A 25519-nucleotide genomic window follows, 5' to 3' on the forward strand; every position below is an offset into this window, starting at 1 on the left:
TATACATACATATATACTAATTATTATAAAAAACAAGTAAGAGATCTACATTCGGCTATGCCGAATCTTATATAGCCTTCACAAAATTATACTTCAAAATAAAAATTTTAAATATTTTTAGGTGAACAAAATTTATGTATTTTTGTTTTGGCATTTTTTGGAAAAAAAAATTTTTCGATTTTTTTTTTTTAATTTTAAAAAATTAGATCAAAAATAGAGGTTGTCCTAGTTTTTTCCCCATATCGCAGCCATTTGTGGGCCGATTTTGCTGATTTTAAATAGCAAACTTTTCCAAAGCATGTCTGACAGAATTATTGAAGATTTGGATCCCGAATATATCAGGGGTCTTCAGAAAATTGATTCGACTCCGCTATCTATAAGGATCCACAATATATATATTTTATATATAGGGTCGGAAATGAAAAATGTAGAAATTACAATCGGAATGACAAACTTATATATACCCTTCTCACGAAGGTGAAGGGTATAATAATAATGCATCCACAACAAATGTGAAGGGTATATAAGATTCGGCATAGCCGAATATAGCACTCTTACTTGTTTTTATATCTATTTATTTATGGGTTATATTTATGTTTTAAAGAAATTGTCTTTTATTATTATTTTTTAAATGTTGTTGTTATGTTGTAAAAGGACATAATCTAAATATTAATTTTGACACCAAAAATAATTATATGCGGACTGCGTAATAAAATACATGTTAACTAACAACACTATTAAACGTTTATGACCATTTTTAAGAGTTTATGAATACGACAGTTAGTGTATAGAAACAAAATTCGGATTGGCTGAATGCCGGACATTAATTTAATTTATTTTTTCCACTTACCTTGGGATTTAGTCCGGAACCTTGGCGTAAAAATGTGCCGGTTATAAACCAAAAACTGTTCGATACTGAAAATTGATTTTCTACAATATCTGAATCTTTTAGGCAAGGATGTGGACTATTCCATTCGTATGGTGAAAAGCGAGCCATTACAAATAATGTAAATGAAACTAAAATATAAGCAGCTAAAACATATAACCATATTTCCATAGCCAATGGATTCATAAAGGAGAATAGACGAGTAGGCTGGCTGGTAGGTACCTGTAGAGGTAATAATGGTAACAGGTAATTATTTAGTATATGGGGGATTTTATGTGAAAAATAAAAAAAATAAAAATTTTTTAATATTTTTTTTTTCGAAATCAAAAACTTGTTTGACTTTTTTTTCAAAAAGGGGCCCGTTTTTCCTTAAAATAAAGCTTAGATGTTTTCCTAGAAGACCTATTTGGTCTGGGATGCGATTTCGATATCTATCAAAATAAATGTTTTGTAACTCAAAATATTTTTAAAAATTCTTGGGATCTATTCCTTTAAGACCAATTTGGTCGCATAGTGAGTGCAAGTGGCATATATAGCAAAATAAATGCAAATAAATTTTTGATTTTTTGTTTGGCAAAATCTAACTTTATTCCAAAATGGGCCCTTTTTTAATTTTTTTTTTTCAAAAGAAAGCTTAGGTCTATTCCTTTAACAGCTTTTTGGTCTCTTATTGGGATGCGAGTGGGCTAGTATCAAAATAAATGTTTTAACACAAAAATTGTATGTCTTGAGCTACAAAATATTAATTTTGATAGATATCGAACTCGCATCCCACTAAGTAACCAAATAGGTCTTCAAGGAAAATATCTAAGCTTTCTTTAGGGCAAAAAAAATTAAAAAAGGGTCCGTTTCGAAAAAATGTCAACAAAGTTTTTGATTTTGCAAAAAAAAGTCAAAACTTGTATGTTTTGAGTTACAAAACATTTATTTTGATAGATATCGAACCCCCTCTAACTCAGAGAGTTCTTGACCGATCTTGTTGAAAAATTATGTCTGAATTACTATCCAATAGTTCTAACCTTAGTGTAAATTCCGATCGGTAAACATCGATTTTAAAAGTTGGTTCACTTGACGTAAAATCCCCCATATATGTACATTAGAGTGCTCCAAAAAAATAAAATTGCGAATTTTGACCGTCCCCCCCTCTAGAATTGTTCTATGTATTGTAGAAACACATTGTGTAAAATATTAGGATGATAGGATAACGTTAACTGGTGGCGCAACGACGCTGAAGTTTTGAGGTGCATTTACAAGGGGAAAATATGCAATTTTTTCAGTTTTTGTAAAAATTTTGCCATTAAATAATGACTTTTACAATTTAATTTAAAAGAATCGAAATGTGTACGTAATTGTTGTTATAATAAGATATAAAAGACAAAAATTGGTAAAAAAATGTTAAAGTTATTAAAAAATCGCCAGGCCATTATCGTGTCTCAGGCCACTAGAACAAGAAATTTGTGAACAAAATTAACATATTTTGAGAAATATTAAAATAAAAGCTTATTTTTACTTAAAATATATCCATATAATATAATATATAATGTACATATATTAGGGTCAATTTGTTCGGGTGGTAAAAAACGTTACTGTAGAGATTTAATGGAAAACAACATGTTATCACTAAATCCAAACATAATTTACTATTAATTTGGGGTTGTTTTAAAGCATATTTCTTGAGCTTTTATAATCTGCTTTAATTTTGTTAAAATTTTGAATACTATCCCGTGTTTGCCAGTCAATTTTTTATATAAATATGAGTATAGCTAAAACGTAATCTACAATAAATTCTAAAGGTAGGGTCAGACTACGCAAATTATTTGACACAAGATGTTTCATGTGTTTGATCAAAACTACATCAAATAATTCATGGGTTGATTTTGTGTTCACACTGTACACTAGGGTGGCCCTTAATAAACGAAAGTTGGATTTTGGCCATTCTCACCCTCCAGTTTGGTGAACATTAGCAAAAAAATCATCCTGAAAAAATTTTAGGTAAATCGGTTGGGGTTAAGACGTGCCGCAAGCCCTCTGAAGTTTTGAGATGCATTTACAAGGGGAAAAAATGCATTTTTTTCAGTTTTTGTAAAAATTTTGCCATTAAAAAATTACTTTTGTAATTTAATTTAAAAGAATCGAAATGTGTACGTAATTGTCGTTCTAATGAGACATAAAAAACAGAAATCGGTCAAAAAATGTTAAAGTTATTGAAAATTCGCCAGGCCATTAACGTGTCTCAGGCCACTAGAACATGAAATGTAGGAACAAAATTAACATATTTTGAGAAATATTAAAATAAAAGCTCATTTTTACTTAAAATATGTCCATATTTACTTGTATATGAGTTTTTGTCTTCGTAGGATACCGTTAACCTATTCTTAGGTATGAACAAAAAAATTTAATTTTTTTAACGGCAGTTTCAAAACTCCATTTTCAAATTTTTCAAAATTTTGTTAAACAAATTTCAGAATTTTTTAATCATCTCATTGGGATTTATTAAGAGTATAATAGGGAATAAAAATGTGAAAAAATTATGAAAATATCTCTTATAGTTTTTCCGTACCTGCGATTTAAATTTTGAAATTTTCGAGAAAAACCAATTATTTGGCAATTTTTAGGCCAATGAGCTCTATTTCCTTACTCTTATGAATTTTAAGTAAAACCTATTCAGAATATTATAGTCCAGATAATTCAAAATATACTCTGAAACTTCTACTAAAATCGGAAGACGTTAACCCTTAAATCGTGAAGGTCAAAGGTAAAATTTTTCAATATTTGGAATTTCTCTTGGAAAGATTTCGAAATGATCGAAATGTTGTATATTTTTGGGCCGATTTTGATGAAATTTAACAAAAATATAACATAAACTCTAGGGTTTATAATAACAGCACAAGAATGGAAATTAACGCTTAATGGCACTTGGGGTTAAAATGACACCAAACTTTTAAAATCATAATTTTTTATGGTTGTTTGGGGTCATTTTAACACCAAGTGCTATATAGGGTTAATTTTAATTTTTCTGCTGCTTTTGTAAATACTAGGCTTTGTGTTATATTTTTGTTAAATTTCATCAAAATCGGCCCAAAAATATACAACATTTCGAACATTTCAAAATCTTTCCAAGAGAAATTCCAAATATTGAAAAATTTGACCTTTGACCTTCACGATTTAAGGGTTAACGTTTTTTGATTTTAGTAAAAGTTACAGAGTATATTTAGAATTATCTGGACTATAATATTCTAATTAAGTTTTGCTTAAAATTCATAAGAGTAAGAAAATAGAGCTCATTGGCCTAAAAATTGCCAAATAATTGGTTTTTCTCGAAAATTTCAAAATTTAAATCGCAGGTACGGAAAAACTATAAGAGATATTTTCATAATTTTTTCACGATTTAATTCCCTATTATACTCTTAATAAATCTCAATGAGATGATCAAAAAATTCTGAAATTTGTTTAACAAAATTTTTAAAAATTTGAAAATGGAGTTTTGAAACTGCCGTTAAAAAAATTATTTTTTTTTGTTCATACCTAAGAATAGGTTAACGGTATCCTACGAAGACAAAAACTCATATACAAGTAAATATGGACATATTTTAAGTAAAAATGAGCTTTAATTTTAATATTTCTCAAAATATGTTAATTTTGTTCCAACATTTCTTGTTCTAGTGGCCTGAGACACGTTAATGGCCTGGCGAATTTTTAATAACTTTAAAATTTTTTAACCGATTTCTGTTTTTTATGTCTCATTAGAACGACAATTACGTACACATTTCGATTCTTTTAAATTGAATTACAAAAGTAATTTTTTAATGGCAAAATTTTTACAAAAACTGAAAAAAATGAATTTTTTCCCCTTGTAAATGCATCTCAAAACTTCAGAGGGCTTGCGGCACGTCTTAACCCCAACCGATTTACCTAAAATTTTTTCAGGATGATTTTTTTACTAATGTTCACCAAACTGGGGGGTGAGAATGGCCAAAATCCAACTTTCGTTTATTAAGGGCCACCCTACTGTACACATTTATTTGCCATATTTGTTTAATCAAACTACACCGAAATACTATCAAACACACAAAGGGGAAAATATATTTGACTTGTGGTCACATTTATGGTAATATTTGTTCTAAATAATTATTAAATAAAGCTGCAAAACAACTTTAATTTCTTTCATCAATAAAAAAGACATTTCTAGAAAGTAAAATATTACCAGATTTTGCTTTACATTTGAAAGAATTATGAAATTTCAGTACTTTTATTTAAGCGTCAAATATTTTATGTTTCTAGTTTGAACAGAAAATATTTTTGCACTGCAAACAAGAAAACAGCTGAATTTGGTCAAACAAATTTATTTGCCAATATGAAAACATTCTTGTAATGTGACCAATGTGTGACCACTAAACACCAAATATTTTCCTGCATTTTGTGTATTTTTTTATTTGATCTTGCAATTCATTTGCAAGATCAAACAGCGTCAAATAACAGCTGTTGCATCATGTGTTATCGCAAAAGTAGTGTTGCTATATCTTAAATTAAAAATCGCTAAATAATGAAAACAAATCGCGAAAAGAACACAAGCTTGAACAATTTAATAATATAATTATTAAATGTTTATTTATTAAATTATATTACTATCACAATTCATAATTGAAATTGAATGGAAATGTAATCATGTTTTATACTTGAAAAATATTTGAAATATTAAATATTTTTCAAACAAAAAACATATGGCTTGAATTTATGTTTCCTTTTTACTGGAGAATGCTATTGAAATAAAGTGTAATACAACTGTAATTCAATTGCTTGACTATAACTCAAGGCTTGAATTACACTTGCTATCAACTTGAATTCCAGTAAAAATGCTTATTGGTTTTTTAATACATATTATTAATCGAACACGACTTTTTCCAAACTTTTTTCATTCAGAATAAGAACATGTTCACAAATATTGTTAAATTTTATGGAAATGTTTACCTTTTTTACATAAATTTTTAATTAATTCCAATTCAATCGCAATATCTAAAAATTTATAATAAAAATTTTTGTATGATACTAAAATCAGAAAAGTGAAAAATGCTATTAGACATATTCTTCTTCTGCAGTAAAAAAAAAATTAAACAGATCATACTGTTTAAGAATTATTTTTTAATTACAATCAATTCATACTATTTATGTATGTATAAAAAATTTTCTTTGATTTTAAATTCAATCTGTATAAAATTTCAGTTAATATTCCATATGTACATATGAGCAATTTTAAATTTTGAAAATAGACAAACTCCATGTATAAATAAACAAGTAAGAGTGCTATATTCGGCTATGCCGAATCTTATATACCCTTCACCTTTGTTGTGGATGCATTATTATTTTTTATAATTAGTATATAGGTATGTATGTACATTGCCCACTTTCAGCGTACAGCATCCTAAATTTATCAAGAACACAAAAAACAACAACAACGCCAAACGAAACAGAACACCAAAAGAAAAAACAAAAACAAAATACGCAAGGCAATGAAACCAACACACATCCAAACATACGTTTAATTGTATAAAAAAAAAAACAACAACGCCAAAAGAAACAAAATACGCAAAGCATGCACATTCAAACATACGATTTGTTGATTTTTTGTCAAAAAAACCAACACACAACCAAACAAACGTTTAGTTGTATAAAAAACAACAACAACACCAAGAGAAACAAAACACACAAAAAAACAAAATACGCAAAGCTTGCACAACCAAACATACGTTTTGTTGTTTTTTTGTCAAAAAAACCAACACACAACCAAACAACCGTTTAGTTGTATAAAAAACAACAACAACGCCAAAAGAAACAAAACACAAAAAAAAAAAACAAAATACGCAAAACATCCAACCATACGCTTTGTTGTTTTTTTGTCAAAGCATGCAATACATTGTGTTTTTTGATGAAATTTTCAGAGGTTGTCTCGGATTTTTGCTCATATCTCCGTTATTTATGGACGGATTTTGCTGATTTTAAATAGCAAAATTCTCGAAAGTATGTCTGACAGAATTGTTGAAGATTTGGATCCCGGAGATATCTGGGGCCTTCAGAAAATTGATTTCAACAGACAGACAGACGGACAGACAGACAGACAGACGGACATGGCTTAATCGACTCCGCTATCTATAAGGATCCAGAATATATATACTTTATAGGGTCTGAAATGAAAAATGTAGAAATTACAAACGGAATGACAAACTTATATATACCCTTCTCACGAAGCTGAAGGGTATAAAAATAATCAAACATCAGACTATGTTAAACGTATAAAAATATAAATCGCATAAAATTGCAAAAATCGCAACATAGACTTCATGTCTTCAATTAGTTTTTCTCCCAGTATGTCATCCTAGGCTGAATGACTTTTATGTGAAGAAGAAGACTTCATTTATTGATGCAATTATTTAGTGAAAATAATTTAAATAACAAATATTCAAGAAATATTGAATATCTATTTATGTTTAAAAAAAAAATAGTGAATTTGTGTCTTTAATTTAGTAAGAAAAATATTTAAATAATCTCCTCTTATTTTTCCGCCATGCTGAGCAAATAATTTTCTGTTTTTTTCTATTTGATCAAACAATTATTTTATGAAAGTGTTTGATATAGTGTGACCACACGGCAAATATATTTACTGATTCTTTTTCGCAGCAGTTTGGTCAAACAAAAAGTGAAAAATTAAATTCAATATATTATAACAAAATTCAATAAATCTCTAATAAAATGATTACTTTACAATTCGAAATAAGTGCTTTAACCTTAAAAATATTTGCAAGATCAAATTATATATTTTTTAGGTATTTATGTAGCTAGTGGTCACACTTTGTTCACATTAAGAAAATATTTTGTTTGCCGACAAATAATTTTGTTTGACTAAAATCATCTGTTTTGTTGTTTGCTCTAAATTTTATTTGTGGTCAGATTCAGGCAATGAAATATTTGACGATAAACGTCAAATATTAGCTGTGTGTGACCGTACCTTAATATACATCGTTGCAAGTAGCGTATTTGAGATTTTCGCTCTTCAATACGGAGAAAAAACAACCGGTTTATTTGGTAGTTGGTTTAATTCTAATTTTATTTTTGATAAAATTCTTAAAGCTAGATACAAATGAAGCAAACAAATTACAACCTAAGCAAAATTTAAAATATAAAAAACTATAAAAATTATTAAGAAAGTCAAATTACAATTTCAGTATAATTTTAAAGAACATTTTTAAAGTACAAATATGATACTACCTTCCTAACTATCTGATTCTGTAATACATTACACTATGTGTCCAAAATCCAAAATTGCGGCCAAAAATATTTCCAAGGGATCAGTATAATTTTAAAGAACATTTTTAAAGTACAAATATGATACTACCTTCCTATCTGATTCTGTAATACATTACACTATGTGTCCAAAATCCAAAATTGCGGCAAAAATTATTTCCAAGGGATCTAGCATTATAAAACTTTGTGTAGAGACCCCTGTTGCTAAAATAAGTATTTTCAAAAAATTGGCAATACCCCCTCCCCTCTTTTCTGATAACGCTCCACGCACCAACTCACAAACATTTTCAAAAATGATCTCAATCTATATTCTCATATAGCTCGTTCCACAAATACCATTTTAAAAAGTAGTTGCAAAAAATTTGAGTATGGAATGAAGCCTGACCTTCCCACAAATAACCACATATGTATCATTCCTTGGGCAGATGCAGGCAACGTAAGTTTTATACTACAAAAGACAAACAACTTTTTCGTAACTTCACAAAAAACATTACTAATAAAAACACGAAATTTTACACGTAATATAAACATTTAGTAAAATATTTTAAGTTGTTCTTTAAGTACACACCTTCGGTATTGTAATCATAGCTGCCAGATTTGACGATTTATCGTCATTTTGATGATTTTTGGTTTCAAAAATAGCAATTTGACGATTTGGCGATTTCTTTCTCGAAAATGACGATTTTCTGCATTATGAAATAGTTAAAGAATTTTCTCATTTTGTTGGTGAATATGAAAAGCAATATTTAGATTTTGAAATTTGTCAATGTCTATTTTATGTGTTTTATTTAAAATTAAAAAAAAACTTCTGAATGAAACTTAAATTGAGCATTACTTTTTTATTTTAGTGATCCCTTATTTATAAACTTCAATTTTAAGAAATGTTTTTTGATATACATATGTTATGTTTTCGTTCACTTTTTAAATAGATATTTAAAATTCCTGTTAGAAATCTTGACGTTTTTAATTTTCCGATTTTTTTGACGATTATTAAAATTCGAAATGACGAATTTTTTCTTTTTTATCGGGATATTGACGATTTTTTCCCGATAACCAATTATAACCAATTTTTTAAAATAAAATCACTTTTTCCCTAATGTAATTTGTTTTACTTTTTTCAGCTTGAAAACTCTATTTAAAAAGTGTAAACTTTCATAGCTGTTTATATATAAACTGAGTGGCCAATTGGGATACATTTTTGGCATTTATGTCGTCGAAGTGTTAGGAATTGAACCGTAGAATTTCTTTTTTCAATAAGCGAAAGTTGAACATTTGAATTTTTGCCGCAAAAATTGGAAATGGGCACATAGTGCATTAGTGGAATTTTTCAAATTTTTAATAGAGTTTCGTTGTTTATGTGATATAAAATGTTGTTAATGTCGTCCTGTATTATCGTGTCTGTCTGTCTGTCCTCGTCATCAAGAGTTCCAAACAAAAATTTAATTCCACTACCTAAAGCGTTGAAAAGTCCGCGTTTGTGTCTAATGTTGAACAATTTCCTTTCAGCGTCAGCTATTTTAAGGTATCTCCTAATCATAGTTGTCTGCAAAAATCCATTTTCATTAAATTCTGTTTCTAATAATTCATATGCTAATTGAATTTCTGTTTTATTAATCTTTATGAGTTCATTATACTTATCAGGTATGTCTATTGTTCCTTTCTGCAGTATTACGTAACCCCTGTCACTGCTTATCTCCTGAATTTGTATCGTCTGAGTAGCTACTGTCGTTACTAGTAAGAGATATATCAGGATCGTTAGTATCATCTTTGTTTTGATTCCTGGAAGAAATATTATTATGAGAGTATTTTTCCTTTTAAAACATGTTTTATATTTTCTTATATTTCTATTTTTATACCCTTCACCTTCGTGAGAAGGGTATATATAAGTTTGTCATTTCGTTTGTAATTTCCCCAATATAATTTTCCGACCCTATAAAGTATATATATTCTGGATCCTTATAGATAGCGGAGTCCATTAATCCATATCCGTCTGTCTGTCTGTTGAAATCTATTTTCTAAAGACCCCAGATATCTTCGGGATCCAAATCTTCAATAATACTGTCAGTCATGCTTTCGAGAAGCTTCCTATTAAAAAAAAACCTGGACAACCTCGATTGTTAACCTATTTTTGACCTACTTTTTAAATTAACATATTTTCTAACATTATTATTATAAAATATTTGGACCAAATTTCTTATTTTTAGTACAATTCGTTTCGGTCATATCAGCGGATGTTCGCTGAGGTGGGTCAACGTATTTCCACATATTTTTGTCCATATATGTTGTACCGATTTTTCCAAACATTTTTGAGAAACTAGAAATATTAATAAATAAATAAATTTGTTTTGGCTAAATAGCACTTAAAATTCAGTTGAAAAAAATTCAAGTATTTGTCTTAAATAGCTGTATATCTGGATTACTAAGTCATTAATATAGACAATGTGGATATCTAATGATATTTTTTTATTGATGAGTTATTATAAGCACATAAAAACACAGCATTTTAGAAAAAAAAGGTTAAAAAAAAAAAAATTTTAACCCTTTAAGCGCATTATTGTTTTTTGGAAAAAAATACCTTTTTTACAAAACCTTTTTTACAGCATAAGTAACTTTGGAATGGAAAGCGATAAATTATTGAATAAAATTGGAAATTAAAGCATACTTAATGTGCTATTAAAAATTCAAAATATAAATTTATTGTATGTATTTATATTAGTATAAATTTAATTTAAAATTCAATTTTTGTTTTACACAAAATTGTATAAATTTACAAATTTTTTCAAAAAAGTCATAAAAGAGAATATTATAATTTTTTAGTACTGAATAATAATAAATCCATAAAAACACAGCACTTTAGAAAAAAAAATGTTAACCCGTTAAGCGCATTATTGTTTTATTGGAAAAAAAGACCTTAGTTCACAATTTATGCCGTAACTTTGGAATGGAAAGCGATAAATTAATGAATTAAATTGGAAATAAAAGCATACTTAATATGCTATTAAAAAATTTAAAACATAAATTTATTATATGTATTTACATTAGCATAAATTTAATTTAAAATCTAATTTTTGTTTTTCACAAATTTTATAAATGTACACAATTTTTAAAAAAAAGCCACAAAAGACAATATTATAAATTTTTGTAATGAACAATCATAAATACATAAAAACACAACTTTAAAAAAAATGTTTTAACCTATTTTGTATCAGAATATTTTTTTAGCAAGAGGAGTTCTTTCACTATAACTTAAATAAGTAAAAAAACCTCAATAAACCCGAACGATTTTTTTTTCTGTATATAGAAGCTGAAAGTTCATGTTTTAAGAGCATTTAATGGAATTTACCCGATCTCTCCCTGATTTTTTTTAAACTCAATCTATATATCGAAAAAACCCCAATAATGGAGAACTTTAAAAAAAATCTTAAAAAATATTTTCAAAACATTTATCTAAACAAAAATTATTTATTTATGTTCTCAAATACCTGAAGTTGATGGTTCCATTTTAATATTTCTACTTTTAACAGATTTAACAAAAAATATAAGCTCTCGAAATATCAAAATTTTCAATTTTAACCACAGCACGCAAAATTTGTAAAAATTATTTGACTTTTACCGCTCACTGCCAATAAAGTAAGTTACTCACAACTGTAATTTTAGCAGTTTGTGATGTATTATTTAATGACTGAAACAGATAAAGTTCAGCTTTTGAATTAATCGCCACTTTTGGTACATTTCAACCCTCTGTGCGACGTATATAAAAAAAAATTTTAACCCGATTTTTTTTTTCACCAAAAAAAATTAAAAAACAAAAATTTTTTTTTCAAGTTTAAAAAAAAAATGAAAATTTAAAAAAAAAATTGTTTTCCAAAAAATTAAAAATGAAATTTGGAAAAAAAATAAATTTTGTTTACCTAAAAATATTTGAAATTTGTATTTTGAAGTATAATTTGGTGAAGGGTATATAAGATTCGGCACAGCCGAATATTGCTCTCTTACTTGTTTAGTTTAACTATATAATGGTCATCATTTTCCCTACGTAAGACTTGTGTAGGCTTGGATGGATTTGCTTTTTTATCTAATCGCTTTCTTAAATTTTTGCATCTAAGAACCTTGTATCTATTTCATAATCTTTCCTATTTTTATTAGCATTATTTATCCTAATTTCCTTTACAGTTTGAGCTTCTTTTGTGAGAGGTTGATTATTAAAGAATATATTGTAAGGAGTTTCCCCAGTGGTTGAGTGTATGTATGATATGATTATAAGTGAAAACTGTTTGCTCAATTGCTACTTGCTTTAATTCCAGATCATAGCCAGTGTTAGAGCCAGTTTTTGACTTCGTATTTAAATATGAATTATATTTAAGTTCTATTTAAATACGAAAATGAGTTTCTCAGTGCTTTTTTAAATGATACTTAAATGGCCAACGTTGGCCATTTAAATTCTATTTAAGTTTCATAAACTACCATATGTTTTTGACAGCTGACTTTTGTTGTTTAGTTTTTTTTTCGACTCTATTGTAGTGAAAAAAAAACCAAACAGCAGCGCGCTGCAGCCTTTTGCTAAAAAAAAGCGTCTTGCAAAAACTACAATTCCGATGCGGGGCAATTGGAGCTTCTTTTGTGCATTTTCCTACCAATAATTTTATTGTTTAATAAACTTTCATTTCTTATTGGGCAAAATGTAACAATTTTTGTTTTGGTTGAACAGCAGTTTTAAGCAAAACTATCGATAATTTTTTGATATTTAGTAGTGCTGCCATACTTTTATCTTATTTAAATAAGACAAATTATGTAGCACTGAAAAACTCAAACTGTATTTAAATACAACTTAATTTTAAGTAAAAATTAAGTAAATACGTATTTAAATAACAAGTCAAAAACTGGGCATTAATAATTCTTAATTTCTCATTTAAAGTTTTATGTAGTCTTTCAATATCTGCTATTCCTGTTTTTCATGTTGTAATTTCGAGTCCTATGTTTAATGTCTTATACCATTCTTGTAAACTTACATTGACTAATCCCGCATCTTGATCAGTTTAATTTACTTTGGGAGTACCTATGTCAGTGAACACTTTCAATAATGCTCTTTATGCTTCAACCCAATTATTGTGGTTTATATTTTCTACCATAGCATATTTAGAGAACACATCTCCAAATATAAATAATGGCCCATAATCATAGTCAAACACTAAAGTCGGTTTTTTTTAAAAACAACTTTAAAATAAAAACCTGCTTTTTATTAATTTGCAACCATAGTCAAAATTAAAGTATGTTTTAAATTGAACCGACTTTAAATGGGTGCTACCGCAAATGTAGAATATGTTTTCATACAATATACAACAAAAAACAGACAAGTGGCAACGCTGAACAGCTGACATACAAAATTAAAAAAAATCCAAAAAACGTAAACAATAAAAGTAACCGGGACATCTAAAGAAAGAAAGTTGTTTGTTGTGGAAAAATGGAAAAGATAAGATTAATATCATAATTACGATATTTTTGTACTAATTTTATTGATAACTGTTCAATAATTGCAATATCTCTACCAATATCTTGTAACTTAAACATTTGTTACTTTGTGACGAACTATTTTAGTCGGCGAAGAACAGCTGATGCTGTTGTTAAACGAGTTAAAAACAACTTCAGCTAGTTTTATATTTAGAGTCGACTTCAGCGTCAGAAGTATACTTTAACTTGTCTATGATAGACCTAAAGTCCACTCTTAAGTAAAGTCGAGTTTAATTCTCTTAAAATGTACTTTATTTTTGACTATGATTATGGGCCAATATATTTATCTCGAATATAGTATGTAGGAGGTGTGACAGAATTGGGATAGTAGTATTTTCTCTTAAATTCAGCTTGTATTTATGTGGGATTCTAAAGGGTTAAGGTAGAAAATGCAACTATGTTGCTAACGATTTACAGTTGACGGACAAATGGAAAAAAGGGATATGAAGTTTAGTTTTAAGGAGACAATAGGGAGAAGTAGATAAGACGTTGATACGAACCAGTCGCGCGGTCGCAAACTTTAATTTTACACAACATGAATTTAAACTATTATTTTTATTAATAAACATTTATAAATTTAGATAAAGTGTGTTTTATTTAAATGAGAAGTGAAGAGTTATATAAAGCGGGAGAGTTGAGAATCTCCCCTACAAATGGGAGCTCATCCGAAATCTTTTATATAAAAAAGGAAAAAAACCCTAGACAAACGTTGAGTTATGTGTTGAGATTGTGTTGTTTGTGTAAAACTTAAATATAACGAAGAAATGTTTTAATGATATAAGATGAAGAGATAAAATAACTCATTAAATTTCATCATCAATTAATGAAAAGTGTCGGAGTGTTTTAGGAAAGTAAAGAATTCATTAAATTGCATCATCAATTAATGTAAAGTGAGGAGAGTGTCATAATAAGAGAAACAGTTGCAAAATCAGTAAAGAAAAAGACGTTACACATTCCTTTTTTGGTTTTTGTTTGTATTTGGGTTGTAACAAGTGTTTGGAGCAAGCGTATGAGGAAAAAACATACACAGAGTTTGTTGCTAGTTTATAAAAAACACAAGTGAGAGAGAGAGTGGAATAAATGACCCACCCTTAAAAAAGTACTATTGACATGTGCATAAAAAAGAACTGCAAAAATAATAAAGAAAAAGAGAATGAGAGAGAGTGATGCTGCGTTTCAACGAGACAAGAAGTAATGACGCAAGTTGTGTTTGAGTTGTATGAAAAGTAAAAAAGTCTAACGAAGTGTCAGTGTAGAGAAAAGACTGAGTGTCGAAAATAAGAATAGACTGAGTGTCAACTAGACTGAGTGTCGATTATAAAATAGACTGAGTGTCGAAAATAGAATAGACTGAGTGTCAACTAGACTGAGTGTCGAATATAAAAGTGACTGAGTGTCGAAAATAAAAGTGACTGAGTGTCGAAAATAGAATAGACTGAGTGTCAACTAGACTGAGTGTCGAAAATAAAATAGACTGCGTGTCAACTAGACTGAGTGTCGAAAATAAAAGTGACTTAGTGTCGATTATAAAATAGACTGAGTGTCGAAAATAAATATGACTGAGTGTCGAAAATAAAATAGACTGAGTGTCGAACATAAAATAGACTGAGTGTCGAAAATAAAATAGACTGAGTGTCGAACATGAAATAGACTGAGTGTCAACTAGACTGAGTGTCGAAAATAAAAGTGACTGAGTGTCGAAACAACTGAGTATATAAGAAACTTTGACTAAGTGTCAAGACGACTTTGTGTCAATGAAAAAAGTAACGACTGAGTGTCGAAAAACAATGAAACTGTTGCTGAGTGTGAAACAAAATAGTTTTAGTGTTGGTGGTCTGTTTTGTTAAGGAAGGTACAGTAACATCAAACACTGAGGAAACAAAATTGGACACGATTTATTTTGCATTGTGTGTTTATGTGAAACAGAAGCAAAGGTACAACAACAACGTTGGACTGTGTGTTGCAAAAGCAGTAAAGATAATTGTCGATTGAATGATGAAACTTGCACAGACAAGAATATGTGTATGAATTAAGAGCAAAGGAAAGCCGTTGATTTCAAAAATAGAAAAGCCTAAATAGTGAAGTGTTTGCTGTTTGCTTAGAGAAGTGTTCGTAGTAACTTTGATTCGAAGCAGAAGCAGCGTATTCATCAATATATAAATACCTGGTTGGCGAAGCTTTGGTTGATGGTATGATTATTGTAAGATAATTTTATTATTTGATTTGAATTTAATTTGATTTGATGTAAAGTAGATTTAATTGATTTAAAGAATTGATTTTTATAACATCAACGTAATTCAATATATAGTAAATTTAATTGATTTTAAATATTGATTTTGATGATATTAACGTAATTTCATGAATGTTTGATTTGGTAATTGAAATTGTTTTTGTGAAAGTTAATTTGGTACATAATTTTGAATTATAATTTAATAACTGCAAATATTTAATATTTTATTACTATTATTAACTATAATATTATTATAATTATATTGGATACTGATATTTCTGCGATCGTTTGAAAATGGACAGGGATACGATTTTGGGTATGGGTGTTGTGAACTTGAGGACTAAGTTAGGTGAACTTGGTTTGGATTTACAAGGACGGAAGAGGGAATTGCAGGATCGACTGTTAGATTATTATGAGCTAGATTTTTCGGACGCTAATGAGGTTTTAGATGGTCGTAGTGGGACTATGGAAGGTAATCCTGAGATGAGCATTGGCGTTACCGCGAATAATGAAGGTGGTGTTTTGCATAAGAGTATTTACACATTGGAGGATGTTGAAGACAGTTTATCAGTATTTTCGGGAACTAAATCACCTGACATTAATCAGTGGTTGGTGGAATTTGAGGAAATGGCTGCGATATTTAAATGGACTCCATTACAGAAGTTAGTATATGCGAAGCAGTTGTTAGTTGGTGTGGCGAAACTTTTCGTAAGGAGTCAAAATGGAGTTGGTGATTGGTCTTCTCTGAAGAAATTACTTTTGGAGGAATTTGGTGCTGATTTTTCTGCAGCTGAGATAATCCGGCAGTTACGTAACCGTCGGTTGAGTAGAAATGAGTCTTTGATAGAGTACCTTTACAGTATAATGGAGATTGCGAAACGAATTAGTTTGGATGAAAAGAGTATCGTCGAATATTTTATCGAGGGAATACCCGATTCTAGATTTAAGAAGTCTGTATTGCATCAGGCCGAGACCGTAGTTGATCTGAAGAAACAGATAAGGATTTATGAGAAGGTGCGAATCAATCCCCGTTCGTCAAATAAGGGAAAATAATCTGTTGTGGTGGAGAAGATGCTCGAGGAAAACGTGAAAGATGACAAAGAGAAGTGCTACAAATGCGGTGAAATGTTTTAAATGTCAACGATTTGGTCATCGATCATTTGAATGTAAATCTGGAAATTCTGAGAAGAATACTGCTAAAGTGGAACAGGATCAGGCTAATATGGTAAAGAAGGGACCAGGTTTGATTTTTAAGGATATTTTGATACGAGGTAAATCATTATCTGCTCTGATAGATACCGGCTGTGATATATGTCTTATGAGAAGGGATGCATTGTTTGTTTTTGGTGAAGTTAATTTGATCCCGGAGAGAGTTAAGTTGCATGGGATAGGTGATAGTGAAATATTCACTTTTGGACATTTTGATTGTTCAGTTGAGATGGATGGTCTTAAATTTGACGCTACATTTTATGTTGTCGGAGAACGCGATATCCTTCATTCTGTGATGATAGGAAACAGTCTTCTGAGAATAGCGGAAGTGATTATAAAGGATGGTGAAGCTGAGTTTAAAATTCCGACGGAAAGTAAGGTTTCAGTTGGAGAAGTTGGAAATATATGCTTGGACACCAAATCGCATAAACCGGATCGACAAATGAGATTAGATTATCTGGAGGAACGTACGAGTGCAGATGAGAAGTTATAATTGGGAATCAAACAGCAACGGATATTAAATGCGCCGTTGAAGTGAGTACAGTTATGAATGGAGCAGCTGCAGGTGGTTTGCTGATGAAGGGGAAATGTAGAATTGAACGTGAGGAAGTTGATTTTCTTGGTAATGTGATAACAGACGTTTCGATAAAACCGTCTGGAGGGAAGATTGATCGAAAGGCAATTATATTGGTACATGATGCCTCATGTGAAATGGACCACATTGAGCTTGATGATCGAGGGCAGTTTGGATCATAGGTTGAAAGCGGCGCAACATGATGACGAACGAATTAGAGCCATAAAGGAAGTTGTAGAATATGGGGAATCTGAGGATTTCTATATTGAAGTTGGCGTATTACTTAAGGATCCAGTTAAGGAACTGATGGTGGTACCGGTCCAGTTGGAGAACGAAGTAATAAATTTGGCGCACGAACAGGTTTACTATGGCGTAATTGGAACGCAAGAGGTGGTGGAAAAGCGGTACTATATACCGAAGTTGGCGTTGAAAGTTCGGAGAATAGTAAGCGATTGCGTCGAGTGCATTATCACCGACACAAAGGAAGGTAGGAATGAGGGTGATTTACCCCTGGAGTATGAAACAAGTTCAGTATATTATCCTGACCTGAGTGAGATATTGAATGGGGAAGCCGAGTTGGATAACTATTGGAACGAAATCCGATTGGAAGCTAAGGCAAATTGTATGCGATTACAGAAGGCGATTGGTAGAGGATTTGATGGTGATGGAGGACCCGAGGATGATTGTGATGTGAATGAGTTGAACGCCGTCAGGCGGACTCAGTTTGGTATTGGTGATCACGAAGGCCTGAATGGAACTACAGATATGGCGGAATATGTGAAAAGGTGGCAATCCGAGCCGTATTGCCGTCAGGAGGGCCGATTGTGGGATTCTAAAGGGTTAAGGTAGAAAATGCAACTCTGTTGCTAACGATTGACAGTTGACGGACAAAAGGGACATGAAGTTTAGTTTTAAGCAGACAATAGGGAGAAGTAGTTAAGACGTTGATACGAACAGTCGCGCGGTCGCAAACTTTAATTTTACACAACATGAATTTAAACTATTATTTTTTTTAATAAACATTATAAATTTAGATAAAGTGTGTTTTATTTAAATGAGAAGTGAAGAGTTATATAAAGCGGGAGAGTTGAGAATCTACCCTACATTTATACCCTACACCACCATAGTAGGGAGGGTATAATGCGTTTGTGCAGATGTTTGTAACGCACAAAAATATTAGTCCCAATATTTGTAACGCCACCTTAAAGTATACCGATCGACTAAGAATCACTTTCTGAGTCGAATAAACGATGTCCGTCCGTCTGGCTGGCTGTCCATGTAAACCTTGTGCGCAGAGTACAGGTCGCAATTTTGAAGATATTTCGATCAAATTTGGTACATATTATTTTTCCGGCCCAAGCCTATTGAAACTGGCTGAAATCGGTCCACTATTTCACCTAGCCCCCATACAAATGTCCTTCCGAAATTAGACTTTATCGGTCATAAATGTTTAATTTATATATGTAACTCCACAAATTCCGCTTCAAATAAGTTTTATATATACAAAATTCATGTCAACAAATTTTGTTACGATCGGTTCATAATTAGTCATAGCTCCCATATAGACCCGCTTCCGAATATCACTTAAACGTGCATAAATCTCTTAAAAATATTGGTATATACACAAAATTCAACACTGTTAACTTTAATATAGACATAAATCACACGACCTAATTTCATGGTGCTCGGTCCATAATTGGTCATAGCTCCCATATAAGACCCACTTCCGAAAATCACTCAAAAATATAAATTATGAAATTTTAAAAGAAAAATGTTTTTGCTCTTTTACTTAGTGTAGGATATTATATAGTCGAGCTTGACCGACCATACTTTCTTACTTGTTTTTCTATTGCTTGGTGCAACCCTTTTAAATGTATTGTCAAAATTATTTCTATGAACCTATCATAAGATGTTATATCCTGCAACAATTTTGTAGCCCTTGAAATATGATTTTTCTTCGTTTGCCTTACAAGATTCGCATATACAGACTGAAATAGTACAAAATCATTACGGTTTTCGAAATATATTGTTGCAAGTTTTTCTTTGCTAAGTCTTGCGTCATCTAAACATAGTCTATAATAGTTCTAGTATTTCTAAATATAATTTTTAGTGTTTGTTTTTCCACAGGAGCTCGTCTAAATAAAAACTGTCTAAGAAAATCATTTAACGGTCTCTCTGTTATGAATATAAAGTTAGAATTGTCTTCATCTGCTGAGTGAATGGTTGCCAGTCAGAAGCTTTATCATTCATATGACATTCGATATTATTTATTCGCGATAGGGCATCGGCCACTCTATTTTCCCTCCCCGGAATGTATTTCACATCAAAATCATATTCATTTAACTTTATTTTCCGCCTCTGTAACTTGGAGTTGGGTTATTTTAAATTATGCAACCACTGCAGGAGTTTGAGGTCACTGTTAATGGTAAATTTCCTACCATATAGGTAGTGCCGAAAGTATTTGGTTGCCCAAACAATCGCTAAAAGTTCTTTCTCTGTAGCAGAGTAGTTTATCTCATGTTCGTTGAGAGTTCTACTCGCAAAACAGATGCACTCTAAAAAATGCATGTAAATTTACTACTATAAAGTAAGTAAATTTTCATGTAAAATTGCAGAATATGTGTAAATTTAAGCTCAATATGTTTAACAAAGTTAATTACATTCTTTTATATACAAAAATACAAACAAAATGTAGTATTTTGAATGTTTTTCAACATGTTTATAATATAGTAGGCATTTTATGTTTATAATTACATATATTGTAGTTAAATAGAATTTCTACACACAAACGGCCGTATTCATAAAAATTTTAAACAGCATTTTAAGGTATTTTTAAGCAAAATTCCTTAAAATTGTATTCATAAACGTATTTTAGCTTAAAATAGCTAATTCAAATGTTGTTTTAAATAAACGAATTTTAAAATTGCCTCGACCCTATTTTAAACCTATTTTAAGGTATTCTTTTTATATTTTATCTTAAAATAAAGGAATTTTAAAGATAAGTGTTTATTAATTTGCAATAATAGACAATAATATTGCAATTGCTAAACATAACGATACGTTCAAAACAAATAAAGTTTTATTGTAAGTTGAAAACGCTGAATTACCAAAACATAACCCAAATTATCCAAATTTATTTAAAATTATTAATTCAGATCTGCTGTCATTGTAAGTTCTTCCCTGAAGTAAAAGCTTCCGGTTGATACAGCTGTCGCTGAGTTGGCAATTTCTAAGATTCAATTGTGGAAGGAATGCTACTTGAATAAGATGGAATGGGTTCAAGAGTTGTAAGAAGTTTCAACAATATTGGTGATATGGATGGTGTCTTTTCATCAGGATAACAGAATGCAACTTTTCAAGTTTTTATTATATTTCTATGGTTATTGTTGTTGAGATGTCCACCATATCCACATTATTACTTCAATATACACTTACCATAATGACAAAGTACCAACAAATGAAACAAACTTTAAAACGACGACTAAATTCCCTAAATTCACTGCTGCTGAATGTCCAAAAAACAATATCATGACAGTAGTATACATATAATATTTAATTTAATACGTTTTTGTTAAATTTTAATAAAATATCCTTTAATATAATAAAATAATTTTTTTTTGTTATTTTATCTTTGGAGTAGAATGTGGAACCGTAAAGCGTTACATTTTGAATGTATATTTACAAATTTTACGTGTCAAAATATTTAAATTTATATGAAATTGGTATGTTGCTAAACATTGTTTAAACACATAAATAGGTAAATTTATTATCATTTTAAACAATGTGTGTAAATATTTGAATTTACACACAACATGTATTTTTACCGTAATTATAGTAGGAGAAAAGTTACCTACTATAAATGAAGTAAATTTACATGGAAATTTATTAGAGTGTGGTGTGATTCCCTTGACTAAGTACTGCTCCCAACGCTACATTAGAAGCATCAGTGGTAAGAGTGAACATTTTTGTAAAATCTGGACTTTTCAATACAGGGCAACTTGTTATTAGTAGTTTTATTGTTTCGAATGCCTTGACATATTCGCTGTTATGACAATCAACTTTGTGTCCTTTTTTCAAACAAGTGGTTAGGGGTTTGCATATTTTTGCAAAATCTTTTATAAATTTCCGGTAAAATCCAGCAAGTCCCAGAAATTGTTTAATTTGTTTCTTACTTTTTTGGAATTGGAAAATTTTTAAGAGCTTTGATCTCTTTTTGATTCGGTTTTATGTCATTCGGAGTCACAATGTGTCCTAACAATTCTGCCTCCGATTTCATGAATTCGCATTTATATATCTGTAGTTTTAAATTCACTTCCATTAACCGCATAAATACCTTATCTAATGAAACGACATGTCCTTGCAATGAGGTACCAAAGACAATGATGTCATCTAAGCAAACAAGACAATGAGTACCAACTAAATCACCTAATACCGAATTCATTACACGATGGAAAGTAGCAGGTGCATTTTTTTAATCCCATAGGCATTCTAAGAAACTCGTAATGGCGTCTTGCGTTGAAAAGGCTGTTTTTGCACGGCTTGGTTCATCAGTTTCCACCTGATGAAACCCTTTGGCAAGTCAAGCGTTTCTTAAATAATTTATCTAATATTTCATCCATATTTGGAAATGGATCATCAATTGTTATATCATTTAGCTTTCTATAATCAATAACAATTCTCCACTTAGCTTCTCCAGAGGCGTTCATTTTCTTTGGAACAACCCATAAACGAGCGGAATAAGGGGATTGGCTATGTTTTGTTATATTTTGCTCAAGCATATCTTTAATTTGCCTATTAACTTCTGCCTTATGCACTTGTGGGTAACGATACGACTGGACATATATTGGGTTTTCATGTTTAGTTCCAATGTTGTGTTTAATCCCATTGGTAAACGTTAATTTATCATTATCTGAATGAAAAAGTTTAAAATATTTTCTAATTCGGCTTTTTCTTCATTATTTAAATGATCGGTCCTAAATTTATTGTCAGTTTGTTCCTCTTCCAATTTATTTATGCCAAAATTCTTTAACAAATCATTATAACTTGTTAAGTTCTACAGTTTGTTTTCCCAGGTCAATTACTGCGTTTAACTGTCCTAGATTGTCATATCCCATCAACCCGTCGTAATTATTTGAAAAAATCATAGTTTTCCATATCTCTGATCAAATATATCTTGTTTTGTACCTAATATTATATTTCCTGTCACAGTAGTTACCGTTATTGGCTCTATTTTCCTAATTGTATTTCTTAATACTCCAGGCCTGACCAGGCTTACCGAGGAACCTGTATCTATCAAAAATGTATAAGGTATATTATCTAAATATCGATAGGCATAGTTATATTGACGGTAGTTTGGATTAGGCAATTAAAATTATTTTGTGGGTGATTACCTGATCGAATACTTTGCATGTAAGGGTTAGTATAATTTCCTGAATAGTTTGATGGATATTTGTTCTTAAATAATTTATTGATAACCATAGTTTTTGTTTCTAACGTATGTTCTTTGTGGTGAGGTGGAGTTTAGTTCTTCGTTTTCTGCTAAAACTTTCATTGCAGTTTTTAGATCTTTAGCTAAATTTGCATTTATTAAAGCCGTTAAATAATTTGGTAACTCTTTCTTTAATTGAGATAAACACACTCGATTCAATTCGGTATTTAAAAAGTTCATAGTAGAAATATCATGTGTTTTTAATCTAATATCATATTTAATATTACAAACCTCACCGTTGATTGTTCTCTAAAGCTGGTCGGTACCCTTAGAGCAGTTTTTATGCAATTGAAATAGAATCTCATTTCATCAGGATGTGTGGGTTCTGATGGTATCATTGCGGAAACACTGTCTACAAATAGTGCCAAATTGCTCTTTTTCCCATCAAACGGTTGCAACAGTTTAACATTTTGTAGAAAAACATCTCTCTTTTCCTTTATTGCTTCCATGTTGGTTGATATATTAATATTTTCCAATCTTTCTGCCAAACCTTCAACTTCGTTCATAAATTCAATATTTTACTGTTCTCTTTTAAAATTGTCCAAATTTAATTATTTTATTAAATTTAATTCAACTATGTTCATAAGTTCGATGTTATTATACCCTACACCACCATAGTGGGGAGGGTATTATGCGTTTGTGCAGATGTTTTTAACGCCCAAAAATATTAGTCTAACACCCACCTTAAAGTATACCGATCGACTTAGAATCACTTTCTGACCGTACCGCACAAGGTTTACATGGACAGCCAGCCAGCCGACCAGACGGACGGACCGACCGATAAAGTCCAATTTCGGAAGGACATTTGTATGGGGGCTAGGTGAAATAACCAGACGGACGGACATCGTTTAATCGACTCAGAAAGTGATTCTAAGTCGATCGGTATACTTGTGTTAGACTAATATTTTTGGGCGTTAAAAACATCTGCACAAACGCATAATACCCTCCCCACTATGGTGGTGTAGAGTATAAAAACTATAAAATTTATTAAGAAAGTCAAATTACAATTTCAGTATAATTTTAAAGAACATTTTTAAAAGTACAAATATGATGAATAAAAAGTATTTTTTTACGACTGGGAAATAAAGTATGGGAAACAAAAAAATAATTTTTACACAATTACACAACTAAATCTATGAGAATAAGTTTCTTATGCCACTTGCAATGAACTTTGAAATATCTATCATCAGATATCCATATTGTCTATATTAATGACTTAGTAATCCAGATATAGACCAAACAAGTAAGAAAGTATAGTCGGTCAAGCCCGACCATATGATACCATACACCAATCTAATTATGGACCAATAAAATTATGTGACATGACTTCTGTATATATAAAACCTATCAGTGTTGAATTTTATTTGAATACCAACTTTTTTAATGGCGTTTTCTTTTCTGGCATAAATGATGACTTTATTCTACCTTTTACCCTTTTCTGTGTTCTTTTCTAAAAAAAATGTAGTTTGGTAAGGGTATAACGTGTTCTTTTCAAGTAATGTTGCCCTAAAACCCCGAAGATATGCTACACGTTTCACCCTCAATTTTATCAAAGGGTTAGAAATGCAGCACTTTTTTAAACAGCAAAATGTATAGTTTTACAACATTTAGAAGGTACATAAAAGAAAATTGCATAAATGGTAATGGTTTTTGTTCTATTGTGATCGTTAAAAATGTAAAACATTATGAGGGTATGGGTAATCTTTAATAAATGGTACAAAGTATGTTGGCAACATTTTGTGTCAGAAAAGAAAACGCCATAAGACATCTGTACACATTAAAATGATTTTCGGAAGTCGGCATTATATGGGAGCTATGATTGATTATGGACCGATCGTTATAAAATTAAGTGACATGACTTTTGTACATATACAACTTATTTGTGTTAAATTTTATTAGAATACCAATTTTTTTAAGAAGTCTATACTCATTAAAGTGATTTTCGGAAGTGGGCCTTATATGGGAGGCCCACAAAATTTGGTGATGCGAGTTAGGCTTATATAAAACTTATTTCTGCTGAATTTGGTTTGGATGTCTATATAACTAAGGGATTTATGAGAGCTTAACTATTTTCAGATAGGACATACAGAGTTCGAAAATAAACCGTACCTTATTCGTACTGTACATTTAAAGAACACATTCCCTTCATTTGTTTTTAGTATTTGCGCACATATACATATACAATATACCGAACACTACGTTTGTGAGATAATGTTCGCAAACACTACGAATAAGGTACGGAACATTCTAGACATTCACTACATCGTAGCGTTTATGTACTTTTCGAAATCTACGCTACGTTTAGTGTTCTTTTTAGCGTACATGTAG

General features: G+C 30.3%; 1 protein-coding gene across 1 annotated transcript in view; it reads right to left on the reverse strand.

Annotated features, from left to right (window-relative positions):
• Window positions 1–25519, reverse strand: part of LOC135962777 (glutamate receptor ionotropic, kainate 2-like) — a 290464-nt gene that overhangs the window by 113228 nt on the left and 151717 nt on the right. Inside the window, exon 8 of the mRNA XM_065514670.1 lies at window positions 851–1108. Coding sequence (XP_065370742.1) covers window positions 851–1108 — 258 coding nt within the window. The remainder of the gene's footprint in view (window positions 1–850; window positions 1109–25519) is intronic.

Source organism: Calliphora vicina, chromosome X (genome assembly GCF_958450345.1).
Source record: "Calliphora vicina chromosome X, idCalVici1.1, whole genome shotgun sequence".
NCBI classification, from domain to species: Eukaryota; Metazoa; Arthropoda; class Insecta; order Diptera; family Calliphoridae; genus Calliphora; species Calliphora vicina.